The 23,277-nt window shown below is 49.4% G+C and overlaps 1 protein-coding gene across 2 annotated transcripts; it reads right to left on the bottom strand.

Annotated features, from left to right (window-relative positions):
• Positions 1-2,095: 2,095 nt before the first annotated feature.
• Positions 2,096-23,080, bottom strand: LOC133358505 (Golgi pH regulator). 2 transcript variants are annotated; one of them, XM_061576861.1, is made up of 15 exons: positions 22,884-23,080; positions 20,874-20,933; positions 18,465-18,568; positions 16,928-17,034; positions 14,877-14,921; positions 13,491-13,592; positions 12,680-12,800; positions 11,648-11,728; positions 10,773-10,882; positions 10,385-10,473; positions 8,774-8,866; positions 7,222-7,317; positions 6,380-6,469; positions 4,674-4,739; positions 2,096-3,489 (listed from the first exon to the last, which is right to left on the bottom strand). In XM_061576861.1, the coding sequence occupies exons 1-15, from the start codon at positions 22,923-22,925 to the stop codon at positions 3,283-3,285; spliced, it is 1,413 nt and encodes a 470-aa protein (XP_061432845.1). In that variant the 5' UTR covers positions 22,926-23,080; the 3' UTR covers positions 2,096-3,282. The 2 variants fall into 2 exon arrangements, with proteins under 2 accessions (XP_061432845.1, XP_061432846.1); XM_061576862.1 differs by lacking the exon at positions 14,877-14,921.
• Positions 23,081-23,277: the final 197 nt, after the last annotated feature.

The following is a 23,277-nucleotide window of genomic DNA, read 5'->3' as shown; positions in this document are numbered from 1 at the left end:
ACACTACAGGTCACACCAATACTCACACACTCAACCACCCAATCACTCACTCTACCACTCACTCACCATACTGCAGGTCACAACACTCACGACACTTCAGGTCAAACCGACACTCACTCACCCACTCACCCATCCATGCACTCACTCACCACGCTGCAGGTCACAACACACTCACTCACCACACCCACTAACTCACCACACTTGCCGAATGCCCATATGGTGAACCATAACTCCGAAGAGCCTTCGCGATTCATATCGGGCCTGGGGGACTGCCCGTTGAAGAACGTCTGTGCGCTCCTGACGCCGGCAAAGCAGCACGCTACCCCCACCGTGTACCTTGATAACCCAGTTTCGTCAGAGGCGTCTCTGTGCTGCAGTGCCGACACTTGTGTCTCACAGCGAGAAGGACCCAGGTTCGACTCCCGACTCGGCAGCATCTCTGCCGTGGAGTTTGTATGTTCTCTGCCCTGCTATGCAGTGTGAGCGCGCGCGTGCGATGCGCGAGTGTGTATCAGTGACGTGCGGTCAGGTCAATGGCTGGGGAGGCACTGGCTAATGTCAGAGCCAGATTCACACACTGAGGGGTACGTGTCCTCACTGAGGGGGGCGTGTTAGACACGTCCCCCTCAGTGAGGCAGCTGCCTCACCTGGCGCTTTTTCATTGCAGTTTCATGACGAGACCAGCGAGCCTAAATATCTTTATACACGTACGTGAAATAGGTGAGCTGGAGTATGGAAGGCGAGGACATGTAATGAAGGGGTCTACAAACATTACATTGGTGACATACTGAGATAGTAACAGGCACGCGCTTATTGCCCGCGCTCCATCCAGTTACTGAGGGGTTGCGCAATCAGAGGGGAGGCTGAGCTCGTCGCTGCCTCACCTCTCGTGTCTTCCTGTATTTGCAGCGGAGCTCCGCAAATTTGGCGATTTTGACAATGAAAATTATTGGAATCGTACAGAAATGACATTTATAACACAGACCAGTGGAAAAATCTTAATATTTTTTTTTTAGTAACAGCTCTTTCAATTGGCGTATAACAGGAGAGGCTCTGCCTCCCCTGCCTCCCCTGACCGCACATCCCGGGTGTGTATAAGTGGGGAGTGGTGGCGCAGTGGTTAGCGCGCTTGCCTGCTCACGGCCAACACCAGTGACGATGATCTGAACCAATCTTGGTCCACCCCTAGGTCGACTCAGCCTCTAATTAGTACCTGGTGCAGTGTGCAAACATCGCCACTGGGGGAGACAAAGGCGGCCGGGCGTGGTGCTGGCCACCCACCTCCTCGTGTGCCCTGCCGGCCTTCATAGGTGCTGCTACTCGCTAACAGCACTTGCCCCAACAGTCTGTGAATGCTACACGGGGGATCTTTGTCTTTGTGAGTGGGGTTTGTAAAGTTCTTCCCCTGCTCGACATGGGTTTCCTTCGGGTGTCTCCGATTTCCTTTCAAAGTAAAAAAAAAGCACAGCATAATTGGCCAAACATCCCCCTGGGCAAATAATAATTATTATTATTACGACTGCCACGTGAATGTGAACGCAGGCTCCCGGCGGTTGCCAGATCAGTCTATCGGACCTCCCTCTTCAATTATTGTTCGACAAAATCCGGGCCAAACAACAAAGACAACGATCCCCCCCCCCCCCCCCCCCCGTGTAGCCTGTAACAGACCACTGGGGCAAGCGAACCTCATGGCCGGATCCCCGGGGTCCCATAAGCCCCCGGCTCTCGCATGAACTGCGTTGCGACGTCGTTTTATGTCTGTTGAAGGCGAACGACGCGGCGATCTGTTCCTCTCGACGAGCTCTACACGACGCGCCGATCAAAGTTTTGTTTCTTTTACGCATTCGTCCTCGATGCTGCAACTTGGACGACACGACAACGGAATGATCCGCGACAGGCGGGTCGCGGCGTTCATGTGCCTGGTGGGACGGAGTCGGCAAAAATAAATCCGTTTAATTCGAGAGCCCGGGGTCCCGCCATAAGGTTCAAGTGCTGTTAGCGAGTAGCGGCGCGCCTACGAAGGCCGCCACGAGGGGGTGGGTGGCCAGCACCAACGCCCGATGCATGCGCACAGACACACACGCAGAGGCTGGTGTGAAAAATAAAGAACGATTTTAATCCCAGTGTTATTTCCGCTGTTGTTGTTGACAGATTTCATTCGCCACCACCACAACAACCACAACAACCACAACAACCACTACCCCTTAAAAAAAAAACCCCCACCGACCTCCAGACGTCCACCAACCAAAACGCCGCTGACAAACGGAACCGTCACAAAACATCACCGGGGGTGTGTGGTGGTGCGCGCTCCTTAAAATCCGACGTCGTAGCGACGCTCGCGCGAGCTTTGCCCGGCCAAATAAATTAAAATAAAACAAAAATGTTGCCGCCGCGTAAATGTGACGTCATCCGACGAAGGACGCGGAGGGACGCGAGCGGAGGCGCAGCGGTTAGCGCGCCCCCCCCGCGCTGTGAACCCGGCGGCCCGAGTTCGATTCTCGGCCCTCGGCCGTTATATTCCTGGCGAGCGACATCTGCAACCGGTGCCGCCCCGACCCCCTTCACCAACCCCCACTGACCAGCAAGGTGAGGTATGGTCAAACAACCCGCCCGTGACTCAACACGGCATGGGGAGGCCTTCAGCCAGCAGTGGACTGACAAAGCGAGCTGTACATTTATCGAGGAGCGGAGCTGCCGCTGCTTCGGCTGCTGCTGCTTCTTCAGCTGCTGCTGCTGCTGCTGGTTCAGCTGCTGCCGCTTCTTCAGCTGCTGCTGCTTCTTCAGCTGCTGCTGCTGCTGTTGGTTCAGCTGCTGCTGCTTCTTCAGCTGCTGCTGCTGGTTCAGCTGCTGCCGCTTCTTCAGCTGCTGCTGCTTCTTCAGCTGCTGCTGGTTCAGCTGCTGCCGCTTCTTCAGCTACTGCTGCTTTAGCTGCTGCTGCTGGTTCAGCTGCTGCCGCTTCTTTAGCTGCTGCTGCTGGTTCAGCTGCTGCCGCTTCTTCAGCTGCTGCTGCTTTAGCTACTGCTGCTGGTTCAGCTGCTCCTGCTGCTTCGGCTGCTTCGGCTGCTGCTGCTGCTTCAGCTCCTGCTTCCCCTTTAGCTGCTGCTGCTGCTTCATCCGCTGCTGCAGCTTCCAATTTAGGAGCTCCTGCTGCTGCTGCTTCCACTTTAGCTACTTTAGCTGCTGTTGCTGCTTGAGGTGTTACTGCTGCTTCAGCTGCTGCTGCTTTTGCTTCCACTCTAGCTGCTGCTGCTGCTGCTGCCGCCGTCGTTTCAGCAGCCGCTGCTAGAGAAGCATGTGCTTCTCTGGAGCCTGCTTGTGCGCCAGGTAGAGGAAGGCCATGCTGGAGAGGGCGCTGACGAGGAAGATGACGTCGAACCAGCGGTGGTAGAAGCTGAACTGCAGGTCTCCGAGCACCTGCGTGACGATGACGCGGTACTCGGGCGGCATGCTCATGCGCATGAGCAGCACCGAGGACACAAAGTACATGCCCTGCGCACACGCACGGGTGGAGGGCGTGCGCATGTGTAAAGTGAAGTGGGTATGGTGTGTGTAGTGTAGTGTGTGTGTAGTGTAGTGTGTGTATGGTGTGTGTGTGTATGGTGTGTGAGTAGTGTGTGTGTAGTTTGTGTGTAGTATGTGTAGTGTGTGTGTGTAGTGTGTGTGTGTGTAGTGTGTGTATGGAGTGTGTGTATGGAGTGTGGGTAGTGTGTGTGTATGTTGTGTGTAGTGTGTGTATGGTGTGTGGGTAGTGTGTGTGTAGTGTGTGTTGTGTGTGTATGGTGTGTGTGTGTAGTGTGTGTGTGTAGTTTATGTAGGAGGTGTGTGTTTAGTGTGGGGGTATGTAGTGTGTATATATGGTGTGTGTATGGTGTGTGTAGTGTGTGAGGGTGTGTGTTTTTAGTGTGGGGGGTGTGTAATGTGTGTATGGAGTGTAGTGTGGATGTATGTAGTGTAGAGTGTGTAATATGTGTGTAGTGTAGTGTGTGTATGTAGTGGTGTGTGTAGTGTGTGTATTGTGTATGTAGTGTGTGTAGTGTGTTGGAGAAAACATGAAAAACAATAGCTTAGTCATCATAGTTAAGTACAAATTCTTATTCTTAATGATTACACAGAGAAATAGCCACTTGCACAATCACAGACAGCAAACAAAACACACAGACAAAGATCCCCCGGATAGCCTTTAACAGACTAAAGGAGCAAGTGCTTTTAGCGAGCATCACCGATGAAGGCTGGCATGGCACAAGTGGGGGTGGGGTGGCGAACACCACGCCCGGCCGTCTTTGTATCCCCAGTGCTGTTGACACATACACGCGTGTATGCATAAACTGTTTAAAACAACAATTTTTGTTTTATTTTACCAGGTAAGGCCCGCTGAGCTGTGTAGCTCTTTTTCAGAAGCGATCACCCGGCTATCACAGATGATAGCTCGGCAAAGTGGGTTTACCGCGTGTAAATTTGACAGCAGCCAAATACTCCAAACGCGTGGTGATGTCGATTCTAAATGCGGAGGGGAAAAAACGGAGGGCCCAGAGAAAAATCCACGCGACCACGGGTGAGAGAGAAACACCGCAAACTCCAAATATACAGCAGGTGTCAGGGTCAGGATCAAACCCACGACCTCCTGTACATCAGGCGAGGTAGTTAACATCTCCTGCTCACTGCACTGCACTCACCATGATCTGAGCCAACACGAGCACGATGACATTCGATGACTTGCTGCTTGAGATAGCGTAGAAAAACTGCAAAACAACAACAGTCGTGCAACGTGACCTTGCTGTCTGGAGTAATAAACAATAGTGTGGATTCTCTGGATTACCAGATGCTCTGGAAAGCAAGATGCTCGTGCCAGGTGTCTCGATAAGAGATTTGTGTGTGTTTAGTTTGTTGTCCTTCCCTCCCCACCTCCGATTACCACGGTTGACTACGTAGCCTGCCAAATAAATTCAACATTCATACAACACTGCCCATAGACTCATCACTGCCCATAGACTCATCACTGCCCATAGACTCAACACTGCCCATAGACTCATCACTGCCCATAGACTCACCACTGCCCATAGACTCATCACTGCCCATAGACTCATCACTGCCCATAGACTCAACACTGAACCATAGACTCAACACTGCCCATAGACTCAACACTGCCCATAGACTGATCACTGCCCATAGACTCAACACTGCCCATAGACTCATCACTGCCCATAGACTCATCACTGCCCATAGACTCAACACTGCCCATAGACTCAACACTGCCCATAGACTCATCACTGCCCATAGACTCAACACTGCCCATAGACTCAACACTGCTCATAGACTCATCACTGCCCATAGACTCAACACTGCCCATAGACTCAACACTGCCCATAGACTCATCACTGCCCATAGACTCAACACTGCACCATACTCATCACTGTCCATATACTCATCACTGCCCATAGACTCATCACTGTCGATTGACTGCTTTTCGTGTCTAGTGTTGTTGTCCTTCCCCCGCACCTCCGATTAGCGCCGTTGGGTACGTGCGTTGCGAAAGAAGTTCAACATACCCACGTACATGAAGGCACACAAATCTGATCACACACACACACATGCACACGCCTACCACCTTGTTGGGCCATACTTCACCACGCTGGTCAATGGATGTGCACGTGTGCGTTGTTCTCGCTAACAGTACACTTGAGATCATCGTTTTTGTGTGTGTGCATGTGCACGAATATGTGTGTGTCTGTAGGGAGCGGTAGTGTAGCGGTTAGCGCGCTGCGCTACGAACCCGGCGACCCGAGTTCGATTCCCGCTCAAGGCCAACATCGGTGTCAGTTATGTGAACCGGTCCTGGGCCCCCCTAGGTCGACTCAGCCTGAAATGAGTACCTGGTGCGGTGTGTAAACATCACCACTGGGGAGACAAAGGCGGTCGGGCGTGGTGCTGGCCACCCACCTCCTCGTGTACCGTTCCGGCCTTCAAAGGTGCTCGATAATAGCACTTGCCCCTACAGTCTGTTAAGGCTATACAGGGGATCTTTGTCTTTGTATGTCTGTAGGGAGCGGTAGTGTAGTGTTTAGCGCGCTGCGCTATGAACCCGGCGACCCGAGTTCGATTCCCGCTCATGGCCAACACCAGTGTCGGTTATGTGAACCGGTCCTGGGCCTCCCCTAGGTCGACTCAGCCTGAAATGAGTACCTGGCAGGGTGTGTCGCAAACATTGCCACTGGGGAGAGAAAGGCGGTCGGGCGTGGTGCTGGCCACCCACCCCCTCGCGTGCCGTTCCGGTCTTCGTAGGTGCTGCTACTTGCTAACAGCACTTGCCCCTACAGTCTGTCACAGGCTATACGGGGGATCTTTGTCTTTGTGTTTGCGCGAGTGTCTGTGTGAGCCCCACCTTAGTGAGAGTGATGAGGAGGCCTCGGATAGACGTGACGATGATAATCCCAACGAGGATAAATGAAATGTGCTGAGACCAGAACTTAACCTGCACAGGGGAGGGCAACACGATGTATTTTTAAACCCACACCCACCCACACACTCATATATACACACATATGAATGTACACATATATATACATATATACGAAGGTACATGTATCATACAGTCAGTGGCGGTGACGTCACCACAGCGCTTGCGCCAGGCCAGGTACATTTTGAGGCCACATGAAGTGTCGCAGGCTCAATGCTGGCAGGAGGTCTTGAGAGAGACCCTGCAGGTGCCATGGGTTTATTGACTGAGATGACCGGCAGCTGCACCATCTGTGCTCCACCACTGTGCCAACTGTCTGCGTTTTAGCTGCCCGGTGCTCCGCACGTTGTTGTGAGCGTCGCTCCTCTGCCCTCTGTTGTTGCTGGAGGGCGACTGCCTCCAACTGCCCAGTAGCAGCGTCCTTCACGAGCCTCCTCCACAGAGACTGATCTTGACACTGCTGGTACCAGCCATCGGAAAGTCCACTCAGCTTCACATCCTCCCGTATCGCATCACTCCATCTCCTCTCTAGCCCGTGCCGCCCCCGTTCAGCCCCATCCATACCGGCCAAACATAAGTCGCTTGGGCATGCAGTGGGCTGGGCATTTGCACACAACCACACATGTGCACATGGACATGACAAAGATCCCCCGTATAGCCTTTAACAGACTGTTGGGACAAGTGCTGTTAGCGAGTAGCAGCGCCTACGAAGGCCGGGCACGGCACACACAGAGAGGGGTGGGTGTCTAACGCGCACTCATACTCACGTCAAAATGAATGCCCAGGTAATTGACAGTGATTTCAATTCCGCGGGTCACTGGGTCCGTTTTTCCAACTCGGTCAAACACGATATTTATAGTGGCCTAAAAAAACACGTACACACGAGAAAATCAACAAGGGACAAACACTGGGAGCCAAGTATCACCTACATTGAAGACTCATTTCTTCAAAACTGCTTCTTGTTGTTGTGTTTAGTTTGTTGTCCTTCCCCCCACACCTCCAATGAGCACCGGTGGCTACGTACGTTGCGTAAGAAGTTCAACATACACACATAGGGACCCGTAGACTCACATAGAGACCCGTAGACTCACATTGAGACCCGTAAACTCACGTAGGGACCCATAGACTCACGTAGGGACCCATAGGGACCCATAGACTCACACAGACACCCACAGACTCACAGAGACCCACAGACACCCACAGACCCACAGACTCGCATAGATTGCAAACGAATTTCATTACAACTGCTTGTTGTTGTTGTGTTTAATTTGTTGTGCTTCCCACCGCACCTCCAATTAGCACAGTTGGCTACACACGGTACGTAACTTCAACGAACAGACATCACAGACACAAGAGTGGGTGACGGGGCCTATTGCACCCCCCCCCGATCACAGCTGACACACGAGGACAAGGCATGCGAAGAGCGGACGTGAGGAACGTGATCGTCGTCCACCGCAGCACGGCTAAACGTGAATGCGCGGCACTTGAGTAAATCCACTGCTGGATGAGGGCCTCCCCTACGCTGCCGTGGGGGTGCGGTGACCAACGTTCTTTGTTCGACTGCCGAGCCAAAAGCCGCCGCCGCTGCTGCAAGGATGACCGGAGTTCGGGTAATGATGGTTTATGCTCCTTGATGAGATCAGCAAGGTGACTGTGGTTCATTTGTGACAAGCTCTTTGTGCATAAATGATTGTGACCTTATATAAGTATTCTTAGGTTTTTCGGTAAAGTGACGTAGGTAAAAAAATTAAATTAATAAAAGTAAAATTAAATAAAATCACGACGTTTCGGAGGCAACACAAGCTTCCGTCTTCAGGTGGAACCGTCACAGCACGATAGCTGTATCAAGTAAGAGAAATTCCAACAAGCTGAGATTATACAGCTATCGTGCCGTGACGGTTCCACCTGAAGATGGAAGCTTGTGTTGCCTCCGAAACGTCGTGATTTTTATTTTATTTTTATTTTACTTTTATTAAATAAAATTTTTTACCTACGTGACTTTACCGAAAAACCTAAGAATATGAATCCTTGCAGTCACGAAAACTTCAAATCTAGAACTTATAGAAGTAGTTTGGCAGACTCGGGGGGGGGGGGGGGGCAGTGTAGCTATGAGAATTGTGTAGTTTGTGGTGTAATTATTTAAACATTTAGTATAATTGGGACCATAATGCCAAAACAAGCGGCGAGACAAAAATATTATTAATAAGTGTGGAAACTGAAACATCCGCTTTGGGGTTAGCTGCAATGTGAAGATTATATATATTTTTTGGTCTCATCAAAGTAAACATTTTCTGACTACAAAGCAAACAGACGACTCACCATGAAAATTTTCCATACGCAGTAGATTGAGAAGAAATAACCCATGACGTTGAAATACCTTCCCTGGAAAGTCTTCGAGTAGGCGATTCTCTCCTACAGAGTAAAAAATATAAACTTTTTTAAAATCACGCTTTAATGAAATGTACCGTACTAGTAATGGAAGAACTCCACGACTCCAGGAAGTGGCCCCGAAGCTTGCCATAAGGTAAGGGACAGTGGTCAATTACAGCCAACGTCAATTTACCGAGGACAATTAGAACCAAACCGAAACATCACATATAAAAAATATTGTAATTTTTTTTTTAATGATAGAATATAGTATTGTCACCATTATGACATACGTATACCAAGTTTGCAGTCGATACCACATTGGGAAGTTGGTTAAATTTGAGTTACAAGATTTGAGGATACAACAACAACAACAGAGTAAGTTAAATAAAAAAGCGTGTAACAAGGGTCGATATTACATTACTCCTGGTACCGCGCCCAAACGCGACACGCAGCTGGATCGGAGCGTCGCAACCAATGTGACGCAGCGGGTATGAATCCCAGGTGTGCCGCGGTGTTTTTTGGAATGTTGTTAAAAAGGAACGGACCTCGGTAGGCCATCTCGCTATGGTGGCTAGGAGATGTTGACTACCTTCGCCTGGTCTACAGGAGATCCGTGGGTTCGATCCCGACCCTGACGATGCCTGCAGCTGTATATTTGGAGTTTGCGGTGTCTCTCTCTCGCTCATCATCATCATCACGGTGGCTAGGAGATGTTAACCACCTTCGCCTGGTATACAGGAGGTCCGTGGATTCGATCCCGACCCTGATGATGCCTGCTGCTGTATATTTGGAGCTTGCGGTGTCTCTCTCTCTCTCATCATCACAGTGGTGAGATGTTAACTACCTCGCCTGGTCTACAGGACGTGGTCGCAAGGACTTTTCTCCCGGTCCTTCCGGTTTTTGCCTAGACATTTTAGAATCAACATCACCACACCTTTGGAGTATTTGGATGTTACGATAATTTTCCACGTGATGATGATAAAGCCCACTTCGTCGACCTATCGTTAGTGATTTGCCAGATCGCTTCTGAAAAATAACTACAATGCTCGGTGGGGCCTTACCTGGTAATATAAAAAAATTGTAAATAGCTGTGAATCATACTCTTAGGTTTTTTCGGTAAAGTCAGGTAGGTAAAATTAATAATAAAATATAATAATAAATGAAAATAAATACATTTTCACTTATTATTATTTTATTTTATTATTATAATAAAATTTTGTACCTAAGTGACTTTACCGAAAAAAGAGTATGAATCCTTGCAGTCACAAAAGCTTCAAATCTATAAAAAAGTTGTGAATCAAGTTGCTATATACCGGGGCAGCCCATCTCCTCGAATCGGCCCAGTATTTCGAGGACACGGCTTTCCGGAAGTGCCGTGCAACGGCGGCTGTCGTACAATTTCCCTACGAAGGCGACTCGCAGCGTTGCTGTCGACACGAAACGTGTTGAGGTCTGCGTTACGTTTACTTGCGCACCACCGCCAATGCACCATAATCATCATCATCATCACGCGAATAATTCGAGATTCTGAAGATGCTTCTGCCTCCCGCCGCCGCTGACCTTGTTGGCGTGGAGATCGACGACCTCCAGGAACAGCTGCCGACTCAGCTCCTCCAACGCGTCCACCTCCTGCTGCAGAAGCGAGAGGTCTGGGGGCGGCGGCAGCCGTCAAGGATTTGACGCGAAATAACGGGGGAGCGTGCAACGGCCCCCGCCCGTCGCGTCGCCAACGCAGTGGCGGTGCGCGGCTGAGTTTGGCGGCAAGGCTCGATTGGCTGCGACCCGCTCAAATTATGCGGCACGTGTCGCGACGAGGTACTGCAAGATCCGACACCGTGTCCGTCCGGTGCTCGCCGAGCCAATTGGCTTCCATTTGCCGAACGAATTAATTAAAAGGTCGCGCTCGTTACACGCACAAGGTGAGGGTGCCGTGACTTTTGAGGGATACTCTCGCTGCCGGGCGTTGGCGACGCGACGCTGCGGATCATGCTCCAGATTCCCAGCGGCTTCCTCTCCTCGCCTCCCCTCTGCACCAGCTCGCGCTTAATCACAGCCATCCTGCGTGCGGCAAAAACCGCGGGCACAGCCGCCGGCAAGGTCGGCGTCATCGTCGGCGTCATCGTCGGCGTCGCCGCATCTCATGCCGGTTTTGGTTAAAATCGCCGCCGGTTCAATTGTACGGTATGTTCTCCTGTGTAACGCCGCGTGTTGTTTTCATAACGTGAATTGGATATGTAATACGCGAGCGGTAATAAGCAGTCGTATGCCCGCCTCGGTCGAATCATCATCATCACACGAGATATTGGGATGCTACTGGATGCTTCTAAATGCTACCCACACGCGGGGATCTGTTTGGTGAATTGGATATAACGCCCATAATACAATTTTTTTGGGTTAGATCGCGTAAATATATAAAAGTGTCGTTAAACCCGCCACCACCCGACACAGCTAAATTAGTAAGGTTTGTCACGTAAACAGAACGTGCCAATTCGTCACTAGTACAGCACTAACCGGTGTGTTGTAGAGCAAAGCCACAACATATCAAACCTTAGTACGACGTTTCGCCAGTAATTACAACTAGCATCATCAGGCCAGATTTGTGGAGAAATCCTCCTGTTTCGTTCCTTAAATAGAGGGGTAGATTTAAAGAACGAAACAGGTGGATATGGAAGTGATTGCAGACCAAATATAATGATTGTTATTATGATGACGCTTGCTTACCCAGCGACACCGAGTCTCAAGACTCCTTATCAGGAGGGTCCTGCCAAGTTGTACCTCCTCTGCCTGAATGTTCCCCTCCCTCCCTCCACATTACCCACTCACCTCTTCTTCTTGCTACAGATCATGTCCATCGTCTGCAGGAGGCGTCGTTCCAGCGAGGCGATGTCTCCGTCCGTCACGCTCCTGGGTACAAACCCCCGACAGATAATACGATTGTATATTTACATACGTAAAGCACCTTCGTAACTCAGGGTGCTCTGTGACATAGTTGGAAAAAGAAAATGGTAACAACAATCGAGTGATTGAGATGGCAGGCCGAGGGTTGGAGGGGAGGGGACGGGACAGCGTGGAGGGGGCGAGGGGAGAGGAAGGTGGCTAGGAGATGTTAACTACCTCGTCTGGTATGCAGGAGGTCATGGGTTCGATCCTGGCCTTGGACGCCTGCTGCTGTATATTTCGAGTTTGCATGTCTCTCTCTCTCCCCGTGGGTTATTCTGCAGGTCCTACGGTTTTCCCACCACATTTCGAATCAACAACATGCGTATTTGGCTGCTATAAATGTGTACGTGATGGTGATAAGCCAACTTCGTTGAGCTACCATTTGTGATATTCAGGTCACTTCTGAAAAGAGTTACATAGCTCAGTATGGGGGCCTTACCTGGTAAAATATTCAGTGGTCTGGATCGAACCCGCAACCTCCTGTATACCAGGCAAGGTAGTTCACGTCTCCTAGCCACCATGACGATAGAGAGTTAGGGGAGAGAAAGACGCAGACTCCACATAGACAACAGCAGGCCTCTTCAGGGTCCAAGGATCGAACCCACGACCTCCTGTATACCAGGCAAGGTAGTTAACATCTCCGAGCCACCATGGCGATAGAGAGAAGGTTAGGGGGAGAGAGGCAGACTCCACATAGACAACAGCAGGCCTCTTCAGGGTCCAAGGATCGAACCCACGACCTCCTGTATACCAGGCGAGGTAGTTAATGTCTCCCTAGCCACCGTGGCACCATCAGCCCCTTGCACACACAAATTGTGTCAACAGCCTCGTCGTGAAACCAATCACTCCACACGCTCGTGAAACCACGTGGCCTGGAGTGATTGTGACTGTGATTGACGCCGCTGGGCTACGTACCGCAGGAAGTAGGACATGTACGTGTAGGGGCAGTTGACAGCGCCGAATCCGGACAGCAGGGCCATGAGCGTGACCCCGATGACGCCCACCCTGCTGATGAGCTGCTCGATGGACAGGATCCCTGTACCAACGAGGGCGGCGTGGGAGCGGGGACGTAGAAAAACGAGATGCGCGGAGAGAGCTCAGGGTCTCTGTTGGGGGGGGAGAGTCCGTGGCTATCGGGCAGGGGGTGGGGTGGAGGTTCGCAATGACGACGGCGACGACGATGGTGCACCCAGCCTGGCACAAGCGCCGTGGTGACGTCACCGTCACTTAGTGCCGAACGGCGGTTGTTCTGTTATGTTGACGATGGTGGCGATGATGGTGAGGATGACAATGGTATTGACGACAATGGTGATGACGATAATGGTGACGACGATGGTGACGACGACAATGGTGATGACGACAATGGTGATCATAATCGTGATTACGATGGTGATGACGATGGCAATGGTGATGACGACAATGGTGACGACGATGGTGAAGGTGATGGTAAAAATGACGATGGTAATGACGATGATGATGGCGACGATGGTGATGGCAATTGTGATGATAGTGATGACGATGATGGCGATGATGACGGTGATGGTGATGATGGATGATGATGGTGATGATGGTGATAGTGATGATGGATGATGATGGTGATGATGGTGATAGTGATGACGATGATGGCGATGATGGCGATAATAACGGTGAAGATGATAGTGATGACAATTGTCATGACGATGATGACGATGATGACGATGATGGCGATGATGACGGTGATGCTTACCGTGCCGTGGACTCAATATGGGGAAGGGGTCCCCCAGCTTCCAGAAGAAGTACATGAACGTGACCCAGAGGAACACGGAGCAGAGCAGCCTCCGCTTTTGCACTGCACTCAAACAACACGCGCACAACAAAGACAAATGTCCCCCCCCCCGGATGGCCTCACAAAATGTTGGGGCAAGATCTGTTAGATAGAATAGGGGCACCATAAGCTGTTGGGCTCTGTTTCATGTGCGTCCTGCGACAGTACAGATGGTATACAGTATAGACGGTGTGCGGTGCACATGGTTGTACAGTACAGATGGTATACAGTACAGGTGGTGTACAGTGCAGATGGTATCCAGCACAGGTGGTGTACAGTGCAGATGGCATACAGTACAAGTGATGTACAGTACATATGGTGCACAGTACAGATGGTGCACAGTACAGATGGTGTACAGTACAAACAGCACAGATCTTAGTTCCACCGATGTAGGCTGACGCAAGCGCACGCAAAGGCGGTACTGTGGCAGGCACCACGCCCAGCCACCTTTGTCTCCCCCGTGCTAACAGCGGTTGGCTTTGCTCCTCAACTGGGCGAGGCCTTCATCCAACAGTGGGTGGATCATGGCCGCCGCCGCCGACGGCGACGCCGACGCTAGCAACGACACGTTCAACTGCGCCACTCGGGCCGCGTGCTGTGATGAGGCGGAGAAACTTCCAGTCGAACTTTCCCGGCGAGCACGACACCACTTTGTGTCGGAGCACGGCGCCAGAAGACGCCGCTACTGACTGTGTCCCTATCGATGACCCGAACAGAAGCAGTTCTGAAGCCACGTCAACGTGTGGTCTGCGGGTCTCCACGCGGTCTGTGGGTCTCCGTATGAGCTTGTGGTCAGAACTCGCTCTGAAAGTCACTTCGATGCGAGTATGCGACTCTATGGGTCTATGTAAGTCTACGGGTCTCTATGTGAGTCTACAGATCCTTATGTGAGTCTACGAGTCTCTATGTGAGTCTACGGGTCTCCATGTGAGTCTATTGAGCTCTGTGAGTCTAATGGTCTCTATGTGAGTCTATGGGTCTCTATGTGAGTCTACGGATCACCATGTGAGTCTACGGGTCTCAATGTGAGTCTACGGATCTGTGTGTAAGTCTATGGGTCTCTATGTAAGTCTATGGGTCTCTATGTGAGGCTATGGGTCTCTGTGCGAGTCCTATCACATCCCGGTGTGATCGCTGTAGTCGGGGGGGTGGCTGCAACCCGGATTGGGAAGCCGGGCTCTCAGCGGTTACCGGCTGCGCGTGTCCAGACGACACAATATCAGGCGTGACGAGCCGCCAACGGGACCGACTCTCCGCACGCACGCACACACGGAGAGTCGGTCAAAGCACGTGTCTGTGTGTCCTCACCACGCTGGCCAGTGCAGGCTGGTGAAGAGGAACTCCTTGGTAATTCTAGCGAGGAGAAACCGGTTTCACATTGGATGGGTGAGGAGCAAGGGGTGGCCGAGCGGTTCAGAGGCTTCGCACGACGGCCGCGTTGGTCGACGACAATGATGACGACGACGACGATGAGACAATGAGGAGCCGGCGCCGCCGCCAGAGACGCGTGGTTCACATACGGGTCTCGGACGCCCGCGATTGAAAGCAGCTTTTTTCAACAATTAGAGTGAGGCGACGATAACACTGGTCAACACACTTTTTGTGGTATACGGTTTTAAGGTAATTTTGGGGTGCCGATTCCAAATCTGGCATCAGTTTTTGTCTATCACATCAGGTTTTTGAGATATCAAATATTGCATTTTCAATCAAAACTGCGGAAGAAAAATATTAAATAAATGTGGATATCTACATAAAATTATATTATAAACACACTAGCCTAAAAATACAGCACCATATTTTAACACTAAAGCAGTCACTGACTCGCAACAACTTGCAATCATAAGTGACAGAGTAAATTTCGGGTAAAATCAATGAAAATGGGGTATGCCGATAGCATAAAAATGAAATGTGATAGAGCAAATCTGAGATCAGATTTGGAATCAGCACCCTGAAATTAGTCTAAAACAGCTGCAAAAGTCTAGGCCAGAAAAAAATGTGCTTTTGTTGACCAGTGTAATAATAATAATAAAACCACAGGGACTTCTCGACTTGCGAACGAGTTCGGTTCCCCAGAGGTCTGTTTGAAAAGTCGATTTGTACGCAAGTCCAACTTTACACCTGTCGATTCCGAACACGTTGTAGGGCGTATGTACACTAAACACAAGGCAATGGCTTTAAAAGTTGTATAATCTCCTGCAAATGTAAATGCTACTGGTTCATACTCTGTTTTCTTTCGGTAAAGTCACGTAGGTAAAACAATCAATAAAATAAAATAAATGAAAACTCAATTAATTTCTTTTTTGAGGATACAACAAAAGCGCGTAAAAACCAGAGGACCCGGAGAGAAATCCGCAAGATCACATGGAGAGAGACACGCAAACTCCAAATAATTTTAACTTGTAACATGCCGCACAGTATCCGCTCAACGCCGTTAACAGCAGACGACTCGGAGGCATGAGGATAGAACCGCGGGCAGCCACTCCATGACCTGGCATCAACAACTGCAAAAGGTCTGCGGTCCTCTGTTTGTATTAATGAGTGCTCACATTTGAGACGATACTGGAGCGCTCGGAGAAAACCCAATGCGGTGCACATGCACAACCCAAAAATCTATTATGAATCAAGATATCGGCTGCCGAAAACCTACGCGTTAAGAGCGAGTCATAAACGGTCAGGCCACACTGAAATAATATTTGAAATTCTTAGAACTGGAAGTGAGCGAAGTTAAGGCCAGAACAAGGCTGTGTGTGATTTATTCTGTTGAGTGCAGCCATTGCTGATCGGGCTGAAAGCATCGGCCCTTTACACTCAGGAACTCCACTTAATCAGAGGGGCGGCTGAAACCCGGATTCAAACCGAGTGTCTCATCGGCGCCGGCTTTTAGTTTTTAGCTTGTTGTCCTTTCCCCGCACCTCTGATTACCAGGGTTGGCTATGTATGGTGTGAAAGAAGTTCAACATAAATACATAAAATGCCCATCGACTTAACACTGCACCATAGACTCAACACTGCCCATAGACTCAACACTGCCCATAGACCCATCACTGCCTATAGACCCATCACTGCCTATAGACTCAAGACTGCAGCATAGACTCAACACTACCCATAGACTCAACACTGACCATAGACCCATTACTGCCTATAGACTCAAGACTGCAGCATAGACTCAACACTGCCCATAGACCGCTCTTTGTGTTTAGTTTGTTTTCCTTCCCCGGCACCTCCGATCAGCACAGTTGGCTACGTACGGTGCGAGACAATTTATACACACACACACATACACGTAGATTCACTTTAGCGCCGAGTCCGTGAGCTTCTCTTACAGAGGGAGTGAGCCGGTCTGGCGAACAACCACTCACCCAGTCGGATGTTGCTGACGACGAAGAAGCCGATGTAGAAGGGAACGACGAAGATCAGCACGATGAGGATGACGTAGAGGTCCAGCTTCCAGTGGAAGTAACGCGAGCTGCACACGCGCACAAAGACTTAGGTTCAACTCCCTCCTCTCCAGCGTAGCCCTTAACCGACTGGTGGCCGGCACATCAAGCGAGGGGGTCGGTGGGTGGCCGGTACTACTCCTGGCACATCGCACCAGGTATCCATTTCAGGCTGGGTCGATGTAGGGGAGGCCCCAAGACCAGTTCAGATAATCGTCATTGGTGTCGGTGGCTGTGAGCGGGATGCAAACTCGGGTGACACCGGTTCGTAGTGAAGCGTGCTAACTGGTAACACAACCGCTCCCCACACACACATACAAAGACCCCCTCTATAGACATTACTATACTGTTGGGGCAAGTGCTGTTAGCGAGCACCTATGAAGGCCGGCACGGCACACGAGGGGATGGGTGGCCAGCACCACCTCCTCAGTTCCGATGTTTAAGCACTGCATCAGGTACTCATTTCAGGCCGAGTCAACCTAGGGGAGGCCCGGGTGCGGTTCAAATATTGGCCACCGTTATTGGCGGGAATCGAACTCTGGATGTCGGGTTTGTTGCGCAGGGTGCCAACTGCTACGCGACCACTCCACCATCAGGTAGCAGCATTGTGTTCCAGAATGTGCTGTTCATGCGAGTTTCCTCTGTCCGGTAGCGGCTGGTCATTAGGTGGGTGGCGGGGCCAGTTCCACACCAGTGAAAAAATCAATTCACAATACTTTGCTGCACATTATGAAGTTCAGCAAATGCAGGTTATCAGCGGTGCTGGCTGTGTATCCATTATCAATACCGCTGATATAGACAGCGCCAGCCAAAACCAGGGCCTCAACTCAGGGTGTCTCAGCGGTGCTGGTTCAGAGTCTTTCACATCAGAAGCAGAACCAGAATATGTACTTATACCGGAAGAATACAATGAGTTACAAAGCTCTTTTTCACAGATGTTCAGTCGGGGCACGGGGTAAGAACGTTACACCAACAAACAATTCAATAAGTAATATGTAAAAACACTTTTTTAAAAACACGCTTTAATGAAATGTACCGTACGAGTAATGGCAGAACTCCACGACTCCAGGAAGTGGCCCCGAAGCTTGCCATAACGTAAGGGACCGTGGCCAATTATAGCCAACGTCAGTTGAGCGTGGACAATTAGACCCAAGCCGAAACATAACATATAAAAAAGAACGTTAAAAAATATATATTTTTTTATGATAGAATATAGTATTGTCATCAGTATGACATAAGTATACCAAGTTTGCAGTTGATACCACATTGGGAAGTGGGTTAAAATTGAGTTACAAGATTTGAGGATACAACAACGACAACAACAGAGTGAGTTAATAAAAAGCGTGTAATAAAAACAGCATAGGTGTGCATCATTATTACGAGCCGGGCACGACGTTCGCGATGTCACACTGCCACACGAGAGACGTAGAACGTGTCTGTGAGCGCGCGGGTCGCCCACCTTGTGTTGAGCACGCCCAAGATCTCGAAAATAATGAGCTCGAACATCGTGCACGAGAACGCAAACGTCACGGAGAAGACGATCTGCACCAGGTACCTGCGCACCTGCAAAGGACAAAGATCCCCCGTGTAGCCTTCATTAGACTGTTGGGGCAAGTGTAGTTAATGAGAAACCTAAGAAAGCTGGCACGTCGCATGAGGGGGGTGGGTGGCCAGCACCACGCCCGGCCGCCTTTGTTTCCGCAGTGCCGATGTTTACACACTGCACCAGGTACTCATTTCAGGCTGAGTCGATCTAGCGGAGGGTCAGGACTGGTTCAGAAATCGAATTCGGGTCACCGGGTTCGTAGCGCAGCGTGCTAACCGCTGCGCCACCGCTCCGCACCTACACACAAAGAGAAAGATCCCCTATGTACCCTTTAACAGGGTTCTGGGGCAAGTCGTCTAAGCAAGCACCGATGCACACACCCATATACACACACACACGTGTGCTGTGAGTGGGTATGTCTGTGTGTGTTATGGCATGATAGGCTAAAGGAGAGAATGTACACAAGAGAACAATCACCGTGGAGATGGAACGGTAAGTTCACACGCAAGAGATGGACTGTGGTGTCGCAGAACCGTAAGAGATGTCGATAGCATGCAGAGGACTTCACCTAGCAGTGTATATATCATGGCTCATGATGATGTAGAGCAGTGGTTCTTCAACTATGTTGGCTACTTGCACTCCTTGTTGAATGTTGTTTCAACCAACTATCCCCTTGCCTGACCCAACATAGTTCTGGGAAATAAATGTACGAATAGTGAACGCCAATAACGTAAGCATATTAAGCACAATGAATGTGACAGTCCAAGGCACATTTATAAATCACCCATGTAACCCCATGGGACATTGCCATGTACACCCCGGGGGTTCATGTAACCCCGGTTGAGAACCACTGATGCGGAGTGTGGTGTTCATGAATGTCCGTGTGCGTTGGCGTCTGTGCGGGAGTATACTTGTGCATATACTTTGGGTCTATCGGTAAAGTCACGTAGATAGGTTCAAAGAAAATAACAAAAAACTACGACGTTTCGATCGCAACACAAGCGGTGGTGGCGTCCCATCGGCACACACTATCTTTGTCACGTGGCCAGTCATACGAAAATACAGTCACCGGGTGACAGATGAATTAGGTTCCTGAGAAAGATCCGTAACACCAAATTTTCCGCACGCCGGAAACTGAACAATTTTCCCCCAAAATCAAAATAAAATCCCAGAGCCGGAAATAGTTGTGAATGACGAAAGGACTTAATTGCTTGATGACAGGAATTAGATCATCGGGGTCAACAACAGCAGTCATAAGTTAATTGTTTTTTTACCCTTTTATCTGGCAACAAAACTGACACCTTTTTTACAAGGAGTTAGGTTTGCATAGACCACAATACCTGCAGTCATAATGCAAACAAAAAACATAACTCTGATGTATGCACTGTCCTTGAAGTTGATTGGTCCACACCCGAGACAACTTTTGTTGCCAGATAAAAGGGTAAAAAACCAATTATCATATTTTTTACTGGCAAATGAGGTTCCAATGGAGCAGTCATAAGCTCTAAAGGCAGGGCTGCAGAGGGAGCTGCAGCCCTGCCTTTAAACCTCCTCGCTCCGCGGTCTTTATCCGCAACCTCACCGCGACCTAACGCAAACATTTCCGCATGTTGACATTTTTTAAAACACGATTCATGGGAGCATTTCCAAAAGGTCGGATTTCCGTACGTCGGGTCTACCGCAACCCCGGTGTCTGTCGATTTCCAATGACCGAAATTCCAGATCACTCATCCGAAGCAAACAGACCACCAGGAAGCAGGCCAAGGCCTCAGATTGGCACAGAGTGACCTCCAGGGTGATTGGTCGGGAGGCGAGACTGAAGGCGATCAGAAGGGAGATTTGAACGGAAAAGAAACAAAGGTGGATTGTAAAAACGACGGTTGACGACCGCTGGGGTGAAGAACCAGGGGTGGGGCGAGAGAAGGAATCCACAACATTTACAATTTGAGTAGCGTGACGTTTCGCTGGTAATAACATCCAGCATCATTGGGCAATATGCTAGAATAGTGGCAAATCGACCAGAATAGTGGCAATTCGCCCGATGATGCTGGATGTAATTACCAGCGAAACGTCACGGGTACTCAAATTGTAAATGTTGTGGATTTACTGTTCGACACACCGGTGGGCTGAAGTAGTAACTAATTGACGCGTTGTTTATGTGACAAACCTTACTGGCTGTGTCGTATGGTGAATGGTTACGACACATTTAGACTTACGCGCTCTAACCCAGAAACCTTTATTATGAATAATATTGGTCACGAGAGCCGATGTGTTAAACTGGGTGAGTGAAGTTTTGTGCCCACGCCTGTATGCGTATCAAACCTCGTAGTCCTTAAAGAGCTGCCTCATGAAAAACAGCCATCCGAATCCAAAAAATATGATCTGAAACACAAAATACACGCGACACCAAACAAGGCAATCAGCTTTTTTTTTAGCGCTCATGTTTTCAGTTGGTATTTTCGTTCCAAATGTCACCATCATCACCGTCACCATCATCATCGCAACAACCAATATCATCATCACCATCATCATCATCGGCACATTCATCAACACTATTATCATAACGATCAGAATCATTACTGTAATCAACATCATAAAAATTATAGGCATTACCATCATGTATGTATGTTGAACTTCTTTCGCACCATACGTAGCCAACCGTGCCAATCAAAGGTGCAGTCATTCATTATGATCGTCATCATGATCAGATCAGAATCAGAATATTTATACTGGTAGGAACCTCCTGGTTCCACCAGCCCACAGGGGATTATTGTGTCCGTCCGTCGTGCATCCAAAAATGGGAGGGGTGGGGCTGTGTGGAGAGGGGAGGGTGGGGAGGGAGGGGCTAGGTGAGGAGGGGAGGGTGGGGCTGGGTGGGGAGGGGAGGGTGGGGAGGGGCTGGGTGGGGCTGGGTGGGGGTGGGAGGGGTGTGGCTGGGTGGGGAGGGGCTGGTCACCCCGTGGTGCCCTTATAAAACTCAACCTTTAACCTACTCACACCGGCTTGTGCCCGCCCTCACAGTCGGGCATATTTGCGGAATACACCACGCCGCCGTTGACCCTGGCCATTGACCGAGCAACCCGACGTTCCTACCAGCTCCCTCCGCAGGAATGTGTTTTATACTACAGGAAGAATCTGATGAGCCATGAAGCTCTTTACTCATAGATGTTCGTGAGGGGCATGGGGTAAGAACGTGACAACACAATACAAAAACACGATTGCAGTGCAAAGTACAAGGTATGCAAATCACCCAACAGACATACCAGGCAAAGTCCTTGGACTTTAACTTATTTTTCAGAAGCACCCTGGCCACAAATGATAGCCACTCAACACGGTGGCCTCAACATAATGAATGACAGTGGTCACGCGATAGATGTCCTGACCCCCGGCCATAGAAACTTGGAATTTCCACCCCTGGCTGAGGTTCACCAAAAGAGACAAATACTAAACCCGAGGGAGACAGTCTTAATCTATTTACAACGTCCTTCTCATCAATCATTATACGTATTATAACTAGCGTGTGTGCTCTAAATGAGAATCAGAATATCTATTTATACAGGGGAAATCCGATCAGCTACAAAGCTCTTTTTCACAGATATCCTGCAGGGACACGGGGTCAGAAAGTAACATTAACAACAACGATTGGAGTGCAAAGTATAGTGAAAGTAAACACACCACTTAAAGTATATAGATATAGACATTTAATTACATTTATTTGTTCTTACCTGGTAAGGCCAAATTATCTATTATGAGCTTATTATGAGATGGTGGGTGGAGGGGTTTAGGGGAATGTTGTCAGAACACGACGTAGACAACACAATACAGATCACACGACGTATACACCATCAATAGTTATATTATAACGATAAGTTATATCATAATACGTTATATTACTCCGAATGCAGTGTTGTTAGTATTGCATGCTACGTCCTGAACACACCACAATGAAGACACGGCCACCGCCTTATACGTAAGATGCATCACATGAAGTGCATTTATTTGAAACGGGACTTTTATTACGACAAGAAGATTGCGAAAAGTATAAACGGCGAACATTACTCCAACATTATGGACAATCTTCTTGGTTCTTTCGGTAAAGCTGATATATACGCTCCAAGTTTGGCAGTGTCTCATTCTTCACCTGAAGACGGCTGCTTGCGTTGTGGCCGAAACGTCGTGAGAATTATTTTATTGGTTTATTACTTTATTATTTCCCTTCTACGTGACTTTACCGAAAGAACCAAGAAGATGAATCCCTGCTGCAGTCACGAAAGCTTTAAATCGAAATTATGGACAATGTTATGCACAGGCCGCACTGTACGGCAGTTTTACCTGTGACGAAAACATGATGAGCGAATCTGTAAAAAACGACATTTTCGCAACTTGTAAACGAGCCTACAACCTGAGAAATGAACTTTAAAACTGTAACGCGACTCGATCGCGTTAAAAAAATGCGTTTTGGTCAATTTAACGCCGTTCTTGCGCGTACTGTACTACGTGTTAAACATACTGTACTGTGTGCGAGTGACGTGTATGGAATCGACTAATTAACCGAGACAAACTTCGCGCTATCGATTCCCTATGCCAATGTAACGTTAGTTGGAATCGAGATTGGAATGGAAACAAAATCGCGAGTGCGTTCATTGTCAATGAAGAATCGTGGCTTTCGTAATCGATGTACCGACTTATCGATTCCGCTTATCCCCATGCATTATAATTTTAAGAG

The sequence above is a fragment of the Lethenteron reissneri genome, chromosome 62 (assembly GCF_015708825.2).
Source record: "Lethenteron reissneri isolate LAM-NWPU_2019-01 chromosome 62, ASM1570882v1, whole genome shotgun sequence".
NCBI lineage: Eukaryota > Metazoa > Chordata > Hyperoartia > Petromyzontiformes > Petromyzontidae > Lethenteron > Lethenteron reissneri.
Note: the sequence above shows the minus strand (reverse complement) of the source record. Positions and strands in the feature narration are given on the sequence as shown.

Bases quoted from the DNA above. Each gene is read 5' to 3' on its own strand.
- LOC133358505 (XM_061576861.1), bottom strand. From the start codon at position 22,925: ATGTCGTTTTTTACAGATTCGCTCATCATGTTTTCGTCACAG. The intron at 10,474-10,772 runs GTATCCCTCAAA...CGCCGCCCCCAG, and splicing joins GCCAACGCCCGGCAGCGAGA to ACCTCTCGCTTCTGCAGCAG. The intron at 7,318-8,773 runs GTGAGTCGTCTG...GTGTTTTTTTAG, and splicing joins GCGTATGGAAAATTTTCATG to GCCACTATAAATATCGTGTT.